Consider the following 13,024-nt stretch of genomic DNA (forward strand, 5'->3'; position numbering starts at 1 on the left):
CTCAGAAATATCAAATCTGGTCTTTTGTGATTTAGTGGAGGACTTCTTGGAGATGTGTGTTACAAGAGCTCACACCTTAATTGGAGAGGCAGGTGTACTGAATCTTTAACAACCGTATCTTTCTCCCAAGTGCCGTTTAGGCATTGACATTGAGTAAGTGTTACCAAAAGCAAGCAAAGAAATAACAAAAGAAAACAAAACCAAACCTCAAAGAACTTTAAACAGAGTGACCTAAAAATCTCTTTTCACTTGTTCATCTTCCACTTTTTTGTTAAAATTTCACTAGCTCTCCAACTGCTATAGAGTCTCCCGGGGTAGATAAGATATGGATTTCTACAATAAAAAGGAAGCAGAACATTGCCTCTATGTTTTTCTGTGTCAAAAATCTACCAGAATTTATTTATACAACATAAAGGAGCAACAGAAGGATACAATCTTCTTCTATATTTTCTTATGGCAAAGGCCTTTATATTTACTGTAGCCTGATTTACTAATCATTTATAGTAGATTGCTGTAGCGATGCCAGCATAACCCTCCAGTGTAAACACAGCCTATACTGATAGAGGGGGTTTTCCATCAGTTTAAGAACACCACCTACCTGAGCAGCAGTAGCTAGGTTGATGGAAGAATGTGTCTACACTGGGTGTTAAGACAGCATAGTTACATTGGGCACTGCTGACCGATTCAGCTATGTCAACCTAAATTTTAAGTGTAGACCAGGCCTTGGGAATGTAAGGGATTCCAAAATCTTTCCCTTCACAGATGTTTATGTGAACTCTGCATTGGTTTCCACCTTTAAATAGTATTTAGAATACTGCTTGTTCACAAAACTAAGAAGTTGTAAGATATTTCTTTAATTTTACAGTGTCACTGCAATAGGATGGAGCCATTTAGATTTAGACCAATGGAGCTATGCTGTCTTTCTTTTTTTTTTAATTGTGTAAGTGAAGTCCTCCAGCTCTGAAAAAGCACTTAATATTTAACAGGACAAAAAGTTGTCCAAAGCAAGCACATGTAAGAGATGCAAGATGTACCTAAAAACTAATGTCCTTAAAATATTTCAACCTTAAGCCCTAATCAAGATAGAAGTTTTATATTTTTGGATAAATTAAAATACCACTTAATGCTAGATTAACACCGAAGCTCCCAATTTTTCCAGTAAACAGTGAGTGCTAGTTGCAACAGTGATCCTTCTATAGACTTTGTCTCATTCTTCTGTATCAGGTTCACCCTCCCTTTTGGGCAGATGATAACCAATTTGTCTTAGCTGGTAAAACAAATATACCAGTAAGGATTATGAATCAAAGTTCCCTTAACTGACACCAGGATATTGGGTTCATTTCTGAATGGTGCTGACCATGTTGGCCTAATCCAGCAATGTACTTAGGCATGTGTTTAACTTTTAGTGCTTGAGAAGTCACACTGAAGTCAATGGGAATGCTCTTGTGCTTTACGTTAATCACATGCTTCAGTATGTTGCTGGATCAGTGGCAGAGTGCTCAGTACCTTGAAGGATCATGTCACCTCATTTAGGACCTAGTTCTGCCACTACCACTCATGCTGAGTAGTCCCTTACTCTATGAATGGCCCCTCTGAAACCAATAGGGCTGCTGATGCACCCAGGCCTTGACTGCACACAAGTTCACTGGCTTAACTTAAATCAGTTTTTAAATTGAAAGTTAAATGGGACAAAATCCTGTGTAGACACACTTATTTTAGGTATTTGGGTTAAGTTTAACCCTGTTCCTAATTGACTTACACTGAATTGATATAAATTAGATTGATATTAATTCAGTTTACAAATGTCCACACAGCCTTTTGCTCTGATTTCACTAAAACCACTTTAAATTGCATCTTCAGTTGAATTGGTGCAACTTTGCAGTGGACAACTCTTGAGGTGCTACTCAGCAGGAGTAAGGGTGGTAGAATTTTGCCTATAAGCAACCTAAATAATGACTTCCTTCTGTAAATAGATTTTAAACATTAATTATTGGAAAAGTTGTTGCACAACACAGGTAGCCTCTCTCTAAATACTTCCTCTATTTGTTTCCTGTGAGGAGAAGGAATTAACAATTCACCAACTTTCTGTGAACACACCTGACACATTGGTATAAAAGCAAGATGACATTCAAATCGGAGTGTCCACTTCATTTGCTAAAGGAGGACTCAGCTTGATTTCCTCCCTCAGCTCTAAAAACATGGACTAAAAGAGAGGTTTAATCTGCACGGGGTGATTTTCTTGGCCTTTGCATGAAGTTTTCTCACAAATGCGAGTTCGTCTCTTCCAGGAGACTGTCTTTGATGCCAATGCTAGCGTGTTTTGGAGTATCTTCGTTGCACGGCCTCTTTTGCTCTGCTTCTACCTCTTAACACGTCTTTGGCTTTTTTGTCTTGCCTTTCTAAGAGCTTTCTGCCACTGTTCCCTTTATTGTTGCCCTGCTGCATTACTGGTAACTGTTGTTATGACTCCTGTCTCTTCCAGCTTTGGAGATATGTTGTCCTTTACACTGACTGCATTTGTTGAGCTGATGGATCATGGGATTGTATCATGGGATACATTCTCGGTGGCATTCATTAAAAAGGTAAATTTCTGTCCTAAAATGCATGTTTTTAATGTCAGTTTGTGTGTCTAGGTTTTAAGCATTTGGAGAGAAATGTTCTTATTCAGGTAGATAGTAATTAACTCAGCAACATATGTCTCTGAAAGTGTGTGGGGGTGGGATGAGGGAGAAGGGCTGTTTCAGACTAAGTTTTTTGTTGTTGTGGAGCCTGAACCTACTTCTACTGAAGTCTCACTGTTGTTGACTTCAGTGGAACAGAATCAAGTCTGTGGTGCCTTTCTTAAGCCTTACATAAATGACAAAATTATATTGATTTATTAAATTGGTTTAGAAACTGACTTTAGTTAAATTGGTCCCTTATGTGAACACTCACTTTGGCTTAATTGTACCTTATATCAGCTTAGTGTAAGCTAAAGTTTTAACTTAAGACAAGGCCTTACTTTGGCTTGAACCAAGAGCAATGACAGAGAGTTTCATTTTTTGTTTGGTTGTATTGTACACTGAAATGAAGGGACTCTGAAGAATGCTTTGTAACTGGAAAGCTTGGCTTTTTCCCCAACATCATTTATACAATAAAAGATACTACTTCACCCACCTTCTCTCTCTAAAGTGAGTTAAAAGTAGTTTGGGACCTACACCTGCTTTTGAGTCACCCTGCTAATTTCTCTTGTTTTATAATCAAAGTTTCTTGTTTTAAATGTTTTTTCTCTCCCCACACAAACCAGGAAAACTGATGATATAATCGAAACAGTGACACTGATTATACAAAAGTACTGCTAAATGCACAAATTAAACAAACTGAAAAAAATAGTGTTCGCCCCCTCTAATCTTTTTCATTTATAGTAATCATGTGTTGCTTAAAATATTAACACCTTAAAAAAAATCAGAGAGTAGAGCTGTTTTTATTAAGATGACATTGTCTCATGAAAAAGATACTACTGGGACAAACTTGACCCAAAATAATCTTATAAAAAGACTAAAAATGAATGGTAATATTTTCACAAAATAATAACTGTAGCAATAATATTAAAATATCTCATGGAAACTTTTCTTTCTTTCTTAGAGACATTTCTCTGCAGTGTCTGCAATCTAAATTTGGTTAGAAAATGACTATTGCTTAAGTGAAACTGACAAGTTTAGTTCCACTGTCCAGGCTGAAAGAATCAATACAAACATAGGAAATAAGCAGAATAGTGAAAAGAGAACTAGATTTAAAAAAAATCAATTTTCATGATCAAAGCTGCTATTTGTGAGAAGTCAAGACATTTGATTTTTAAAAATATGGGCTCCAACATCTGCTCTTTTGCACTCATGTAACTTCATTAAAGTCAGTTGGGTTACGTGGTTAACCCAGAACAGAATTTCTGTCACTCATCACCTGATAGTGTCACTTTTGAGCAGGGGTGGAGTGTCCTATTTAAATGTCTGGGATGTAGATATTTACACACACATTTCCAAACTGATCAGAACAGTTATTGAATATGTCTTATTGCATATCTTTTTCTGTTTTTAAAAATATCTTACAGGTTTGGTAGTTTTATTTTACATTTTTCCACTAAAAAGAATAGAATGCAACTGTTTTGTAACAGACTTATATAAGACATGATCAAGTACAGCACGTCCTTGAAGAGCCCACTAACAAATGAATACAAAGCCCACAAATGCTACCTTGTCAACCAAATAAAATTAATTTCTTATCCAACCTCTTCCTTTGCCCTGCAGGATGCAAAGTAATTACAGGAAAAGCTAGCAAGTGCACTGCCTGATATTGGTATGTCTGCCGTGTATTCTGGGCCCAACATTCCTAATCGGTAAATGCCCATGGGCAACCTATTAAAAATGAGTTCCTTCCTAGTGAGGCACCTAACTCAGCCGTCCTGACAAGGAGAAGGAAGAAAAGAGTGAACAGAGAAGGGATCAATAGAAAGAATAAGGAAGAATGGCAGAGGGGAGAAAATAGAAAAGAAGGAGAAAGGCAGAGATGCGGGAAAGGTGCATAGTTATGACCCAACCGTGCAATGTATTATGTGCATATGGACCTCTGCACCCATGTGGAGCCCCATCACCTTCATTGCATGCCAGGGATCAGGGATAGGGCCTTCCTTCTCTCTCATGGGAATCCATTGCTCCACTAGTACCAGTCAGACTCTTTGAAGTTGCTGGTGGGCTGGCGTGACCACTGACAGTGCGGATATGGGGGCTGAAGATCTACTGCTAAGCTAGGGGGCACGTCAGCCCTGCCCCTGTGAAGAGCTTTTCTCTACTAGATGGAGGCAAAGCTGGAAGGGGAAAGTTAAAGTGAAAAAACATCTAACTGCAAAGGCAGAAGCCTCAAGAGAACTTAGAGAAACCTCTAAATTGTCTTAGTCATGTAGAATGAACAACAAGCAGCATGATGCTAAATGCAATGTAAGTTCCAACTTTCTAAAATTTGCTGCATGGGAAGAGGATCGCACCAGGAAAAATAGCTGTCCTTTTTACGACATACGTTCACTAATCAAATGCAATAATAATAGTCCTGTATTTGAAAATAAGATAATCACTTGAAAAACGTATTCTGCAGGAGGACCGGCATTTGAACCACACCATATCAGCTCTGTCAATACCTATACTGACATCAAAATGTTCCAGGCAGTAACTAATGAACAGATTGCTGTTTAAAGGACCTGATGCTTTTTGCCTTCTGTCACATTCTGTTGCAATAAAGTTGCAATTTGTTCCCCTCCCCCCTATTTGGTGATGGGACAAAAGCACTGATTTCCTGTGTCCCCTTAAGCAAGACATTTAGGACCTGATTCAGCAAGGCACTTCAGTACCCCAGTGGGGCTGCTCAAATGCTTAAAGTTATGCACCTTTTTAAGTGCCTTGATTAACTGGAACTTCAATCTCCATGCCTCAGTTTCCCTTAATTCACCCATGAGCTAGGCAGAGCTTCAAAATCTTTATGGAAAATTTAAAACCAGTTGAATTGTGTGTGTGTGTGTGTGTGTGTGTGTGTGTGTGTGTGTGTGTGTGTGTGTCTGTAGTTTCCATGAACGTTCACTCCTTTGTACAAAATGTTTCATTTCAGCAAAATTTTTGACGACTGCAGCATATGACTGGTCTGTAAAAGTGTGTCTTACACTGCACCCTTCTTTGGGCGCCATGTAGTGCACCAAGCCTGGATATAAATAGCAGTGTAGATGGTGAAGCATGGCTTAAGCACGTTGAGTAAAGATACATGTGAAGGATGTGCATATGTACTCGAGTACATACCCACACGATTGTCTTTTCCCCCAAGCAGTGCCTTCCCGTGTACACTGCTATTTTTAGTGTCCTGCTGACTCCCTGTTACTGGAACCCTTCCTCTGCCCCAGGGAAAGACTCCAGCAACCTTTTCCCAGCTGTCTCTCCCCTCCCAGAGCTTTTCCTCATTGCAGTGAAAGGCTCTGGGAGTGGGGAGCTGCTGAAGCCTTTCTCCACTGCCTGAGACTTTTACTGACACTTGTAGCTACACACCACAGTGTGCTTTTTGCTGCCAGTGGTGTGTAGTGTAGATGCAGCCTCTGTGTGCAAACCATTTTGTTACGCTCTGGCTGCACATTTGCAACAATGAGAAGGGATTCTGGCTGGGGAGCAGAAGAGTAGTTTTGGTTAAGGCATTGTCTACAATGGGATTTCAGCCACCAGTGTAGCTGCACCAGTGCAAAGCCCTAATATAGACGTGATTTACACCAGTGAAGCATGATTTCCATTGGCACATTTTACCCAGTTTGAAACCATGCATGGTAAGCTGGACCCATGCAAATCATAATATACCAGTGTAAATCATGTCTACACTACGGGTTTGCACTGATGCAGCTGCACTGATGGCTGAAATCTCAGTATAGACAAAGGCTAGCTCTCTTCTGTTGCTCCTACTCTTGTCACTTGATTATACTTTCCACAACTTACCTCTGGGTTCACTTCCCTGCAATGTTGATCTTTGTGTCCTGGCTGCCTTACTTAAATTCCATCATATGCACCCCGTGTTCCTCTTGCTTTTATGCAAAGTAGGTAAAAATATGGGCATTCTGCTTAGTGCCTTTCAGTGAAAGAACTGTGGGGGTATTTAACTTCACAACAGTCACCCCACTGACTACCGATTGAGGAACACCCACCGTGTCATCTGTAGGAGCAAAAACTCATGCAGAAAGTAATGGAGTAGAGGGTGGGGGTGGGAGACTGTAGCAGGAGCAGCAGCATAATAGATTTTTTTTTCTTCTCTTTGTTTCGATGCCTACAATACACACAATAATCCTGTACAAAAATAGCTGCTTTCCTCCTTCTGCTTCCACTTGTCTGAATTAGCTGGGGGTTCGTCAAGCTTGGTATTGAGTGAGGAAAAGACAGGCAGGACCAGGGTAACACTAAAAAGCCAAGTGGCTGCGTTTATTTAGGGGATAATTACAACTTGGGCTGGGGGAGTAGGCAACTTTGGCTGGGATGGTATCAAAAGTACAAACACACCCCAAAACACAGTAATAATACACTTTATACTGCTCACCACACCACACCAAATAGGCAGACACACCAATCACACAGATAGGAATCGGGTTCGTCAGGGCGATGCCCGGTGCAAACACAGAAAAGAGACCCACGGGCCACTGCCTCGGCCACCCTTGCTTTCACACAGAGGGTAAACCCAGAGTGTGGTGCGGCTGCAGCTGGGCAGATTCCACTCACTCAGACCGCGGGGACTGGACCCCCTTGGTCAGCTACCCTCTAAGTAGAGGCAGCTCCCAAGTTAAACACACACACACACTGGACACAGACAGAGCAGTGATTCAAACACATAAAGCAGTTGGCAATTAACAATTTAATAACAGCTAGAACTATTATACAAGCTAGCTAAGCAATTGTGCAATTCTGAGCTCACTAATACAATCCTGATATCCTGAGTAGATATTTGGTACCAAGTTAGGGAGGGGAACAAATAAAAGGCTAGATAAGCTAACTGTCAGATATCAAAAAGCAAATACCGCACTCCAGGCGCAGCTGACCAGCAGAACAGACACCAGAAGCATGACGAGCAGACAGGGATCGGGTCCAAACGACAACGAATCCAAACGATACGACACGAGTGCACTTTACCGGGAGGAGACCCTGGCCGAACGAGTGATCAGGTCCTTCAGCTAACACGCGGATGCTCCACACAAATTTTGGGGGGAAACCTAGTTTTATAGAAGGGTCTCACTCCCTCGTGTCAGCATCTGATTGGCTCCCTGGTCCCTCCTCCCTTCAGGTTTCGAGCTGTTGCCACCCCACGTCGGAAGGCTTTGCACACGGCACACTGGAGTTGACGAGTAAACAAACCTGACCCTTAGATGACTGGGTCCAAAAAAGAGCAGGAAAATGAGTCTCTGGGCAGAATTAACCTGACCTCCAGACGACCGACCCAAAAAAAACAGGTTGCTGGGCAGAATCAGGCCTCCACACACAGAACTAGCCTGACCTTTAGATGGCCCAGCAGGAGAAAAAAAAAACAAAAACACAGGAGAGCATACACAGCTAGTGTTGCTGGGCAGGATTGAGTCTCTGCCCTCTCTTATACAACAGGAACCTGGTCCAAAATGGAGGCTGCCTTGTCCTTTTAACAGGACAAGATGGCCATGGACCGACAAGTGGCCATACATAGCCATAACTATGAATCGGATTGCGACATGCCCCCGTGGCCGATTGGCGGTCCATCACGGGAGGGTCAGCTTACACCTAGGAGGGAACGAACCTAGGGAACATAAGGGAAAACCGAATTCAAGCGGAAAGCTCAGAGCCCGACTGGTCGTCAGCTGACGTGAAGGCAGTGTAGTGCACAGTCTGAATAGGAAGTGCTGACACAGCCCTGTTAATTAGAGCTTTGGTACATGCAAGGCTTAAGCAGAAAATAACAATAATTACTGCTGCTGCAATTAACCAATATTTTAAGGATTGTGCCCATTGTCCAAGTCCCCAGCCTGACAAGGTTGTTTGCCACCAGTCCCAGGATTGACGCTCCTCACGGATGCGGACCGCCAGGGACGACAGCTGCTGGGTAATGGCAGAGACATTGTTCCGGCCAGGACGGTCTGGAGACATGGAGGGTACATCACTTGACTTGGTGGCCAAAAGTGTCTGATGAGCGTAAGCCACAGTTTGGTTAAGTAGAGGGTTTGGATGGGGATGGCGCCGCTGTGAACAAACCTGGAATGAAAAAGGGGGAGAATAGGACAAGCCCTAGGGCAGGTCCTGTTATGATGTGGGCCGGCCGACTTTCTGACTGGCCAGCGATGCCCAGGTTTGAAGAGTCAGGGTCGTGGGGCTTCGTGGCATACAAGGGGTTGGGACGCAAGACGGGTCGCCTGGCCTAGATGTTATTAGGGCAGATACCCATACCCGCATCCTGGAAAAACAAAAGGGGGAAAAGGAACAACTGGCTCTCAAAGTGGAGGCGGCTCTGGAGCAATATATTTATGCCACCCCAACGCTACAGCCAGAAGCTTTTGCGATATAGAGCTTACCCTGCAAACAGTGTTTTTGCTAGGCTCCCCGCTATTGGTCTTAGGAGCCCGGGGCTTGCCCCCGTGGGGTGCAGTGCCCGCAGCCACCGCAGGCGGTTGGGGCCCAGGCCACATCAGGCGATCCATAGCCTGAAACAACGCGGTTACCGGCCGCCCCTGGAACCCCCGCATCCACAGCAGCGTGCTAGTGTCCCCCAGAGGGCTGCTATCAAGGGCCACGTCTATCCCCTGCTCTTGGATGGGAATAGCAGCTGGATCAGTAACATAGCAATAAGCTTCAAATGACCGAAGCTGTTGCTGTGCCAGTGTTAAGCCTAGGGGGTTTTGTGCAGGCTCCCACCAAATAAGAGATGCCCCTGCGATGGTAAAAATGAGATCGCGTGGGGTAGTGATCCCGCTGGGAGGTAGCTGAAAAGCTACAGCACTATTTTGAATCTGAAGGAAAGCAGCTGCTGGCACGGAGATTGGCCAGACAGGAGCAGCTAACAGTACCCCTCGGCCCGTTCCCCTTGACCAGGCAGCACTCCGGGAAATAAGGGTTGCCTCCTCCTGATCAATAAGTTCCTGACTATATTCTAAAATAAGCCGTCCTAACCAGGTGAATACAGGTTCGTTTGGTCCCCGCCCTGTGTCCTTGATAAACTCCTTCATCTCAGCCTTGCTGCGTGTACGCCACTCAAAAACGACATTCTGTGCCCCTGTGGGGTCCACCTTAGTCCGAGTGATTTGTACTGGCATAGCTTCGGCAGGATTAAGAGCTACCTTTTCGGGGGTCAATGATGGCAGGGTCGGGTACAAACTAGGCGCTGTTGGATATGGTGGAGGGAAGGGTTCGGGGGTTTTAGGAGTTGGCAGAGAGGGAGGAGATGGGGTTGCAGGTAGGGATTGGGTTGTACCGGGATCCTCAGGGGTATCAGCCATCTCCCGAGCAGTGGACGCCAGAGCCCCCATAACAACGGTCAATTTGTCCAGAGCCAGACCTAAAATCTTGTGATAGGTACTGGCAACGATCTTAGATTTGTACTGGTCAGGGAGGAGCTTTCTGGACTTTTTCCCTTCCTCTAACTCCTGCACTAGCTGGACTACCAATTCATGTGCAGGGCCCCCACTTGGGAGTCTCGGGGGAGTAACAGTTGATGGACAAGTGCCCCCGGCTGCTTTTAAAATCCTTCGGGCACCTTTCCACAGCTGGACTGGATCAGTCCCAGCGCCGGCTTCCCCTGCCTTAATGCACGTTGGCCGGTCACTGGCCTCCGTGGGGGTTAACCGCAGACCCATGTGGCATGTCAGGAGACAGCCTGCAGCACCAACAGTCAAGCTAGCAGCATAGGTTCGGCTCAGGTGGCCCTCCCCAATAATACAATTCCAGCCAATGGCCTCTGCCTCCCCCCGATCAAGTAAAACATGGTGTTGAAAATGATTAAGTTCGTCCTCTGGGGTTTTGTCGGTGACCCTGGTTCGCCACGGACAAGCAAACTGTACAGACAACCGGGAAGGATTTTCCTCACTCAATCCTGTTCGTGACGCCATGTCTGAATTAGCTGGGGGTTCGTCAAGCTTGGTATTGAGTGAGGAAAAGACAGGCAGGACCAGGGTAACACTAAAAAGCCAAGTGGCTGCGTTTATTTAGGGGATAATTACAACTTGGGCTGGGGGAGTAGGCAACTTTGGCTGGGATGGTATCAAAAGTACAAACACACCCCAAAACACAGTAATAATACACTTTATACTGCTCACCACACCACACCAAATAGGCAGACACACCAATCACACAGATAGGAATCGGGTTCGTCAGGGCGATGCCCGGTGCAAACACAGAAAAGAGACCCACGGGCCACTGCCTCGGCCACCCTTGCTTTCACACAGAGGGTAAACCCAGAGTGTGGTGCGGCTGCAGCTGGGCAGATTCCACTCACTCAGACCGCGGGGACTGGACCCCCTTGGTCAGCTACCCTCTAAGTAGAGGCAGCTCCCAAGTTAAACACACACACACACTGGACACAGACAGAGCAGTGATTCAAACACATAAAGCAGTTGGCAATTAACAATTTAATAACAGCTAGAACTATTATACAAGCTAGCTAAGCAATTGTGCAATTCTGAGCTCACTAATACAATCCTGATATCCTGAGTAGATATTTGGTACCAAGTTAGGGAGGGGAACAAATAAAAGGCTAGATAAGCTAACTGTCAGATATCAAAAAGCAAATACCGCACTCCAGGCGCAGCTGACCAGCAGAACAGACACCAGAAGCATGACGAGCAGACAGGGATCGGGTCCAAACGACAACGAATCCAAACGATACGACACGAGTGCACTTTACCGGGAGGAGACCCTGGCCGAACGAGTGATCAGGTCCTTCAGCTAACACGCGGATGCTCCACACAAATTTTGGGGGGAAACCTAGTTTTATAGAAGGGTCTCACTCCCTCGTGTCAGCATCTGATTGGCTCCCTGGTCCCTCCTCCCTTCAGGTTTCGAGCTGTTGCCACCCCACGTCGGAAGGCTTTGCACACGGCACACTGGAGTTGACGAGTAAACAAACCTGACCCTTAGATGACTGGGTCCAAAAAAGAGCAGGAAAATGAGTCTCTGGGCAGAATTAACCTGACCTCCAGACGACCGACCCAAAAAAAACAGGTTGCTGGGCAGAATCAGGCCTCCACACACAGAACTAGCCTGACCTTTAGATGGCCCAGCAGGAGAAAAAAAAAACAAAAACACAGGAGAGCATACACAGCTAGTGTTGCTGGGCAGGATTGAGTCTCTGCCCTCTCTTATACAACAGGAACCTGGTCCAAAATGGAGGCTGCCTTGTCCTTTTAACAGGACAAGATGGCCATGGACCGACAAGTGGCCATACATAGCCATAACTATGAATCGGATTGCGACACCACTCAGAATTTCACAAGCACAAAACGTAAGGCTTTATCAACGCTATAGCTTTTAACCACGATTTTGTAACTGGTTAGAGACACAGGCACCTTAACAGTTACTGGTTGTAAGATTCAGTTTGTCCCCATGGAGCAATTTTTTGGCCATCAAAACAATTTTTGTGCACCTTCAGTTATCATTCTGCTTAATCATGCTTATGTCTGTGCATTCTGGGAAAATCTGGGCTGTTCTCCCATAGGTCCTCAGCAGAAGGCAGAGTTCCTAGAGGACATGTACACAGTTCATCAGCAGCATGCAGGATGATGCAGTCTAACACGTTCTGCTGCAGAGCCAAACTGGTTATATAGGTATGGAGAAGGGTGTGATAGCCACTCTGCAAAAACAGTGTGCTGAGCTGGTTACAAGAAGACAACTGTGTGTTAACCTGCACCTGCAGTAGGGGTGAAACACTTATTAGCTGACAGTAGTTACTAGGAGTTTTTACCATCATGGATGTGGAAGCAAACCACGTTTAGAGCCAGCCATGCTCGCTCAATTAAAAATTGTAAGATTGAGATAGGTTTTGAGTGAGGTTGATTTTCTTTTGCACTGGAAGTCATGGGATGATAGAGGGAAAACATGTAGATTATGCTAAAGGAAGGCAGCTTTCATTGGGAAGGTTGCTGCTGCTTTAGCCACATCTGCCCAGCTGTTGTTTTACCAGTGAGCTAAAGGAAAGCTCTGTGTGGCTCGAAAGCTTGTCTCTCTCACCAACAGAAAATGGTCCAATAAAAGATAAAACCTCACCCACCTTGTTTTTAACAGTGACAGTTTGAGAAAAATGCCCAAGCTGGATTATTACGTTAGGGAGAATAAAATATTCCTCCCCCACTCTTTCCAAAACATCCTCTGGCAAAAAACAAAGCTTACAATTTTTCAGTGGTGATTTCATACAACATGTGATGTTTGAACGTTGGCCAGATACTTAGCTGGTGTAAATTGGTATAGCTCCATTGATTTAAACAAATCTATATGAGTTCACACCAGCTGAGAATCTGGCTCATTATTTGCTT

The 13,024-nt window shown here is 44.4% G+C and overlaps 1 protein-coding gene across 3 annotated transcripts in view; it reads left to right on the forward strand.

Annotated features, from left to right (window-relative positions):
• Nucleotides 1-13,024, forward strand: part of ELMO1 (engulfment and cell motility 1) — a 459,394-nt gene that overhangs the window by 172,124 nt on the left and 274,246 nt on the right. For all 3 annotated transcript variants that reach the window (XM_045005400.1, XM_045005399.1, XM_045005401.1), the window contains exon 8: nt 2,483-2,582. In XM_045005400.1, the coding sequence (XP_044861335.1) occupies nt 2,483-2,582 (100 nt within the window). The remainder of the gene's footprint in view (nt 1-2,482; nt 2,583-13,024) is intronic.

The sequence above is a fragment of the Mauremys mutica genome, chromosome 2 (assembly GCF_020497125.1).
Source record: "Mauremys mutica isolate MM-2020 ecotype Southern chromosome 2, ASM2049712v1, whole genome shotgun sequence".
Classification (NCBI taxonomy): domain Eukaryota; kingdom Metazoa; phylum Chordata; order Testudines; family Geoemydidae; genus Mauremys; species Mauremys mutica.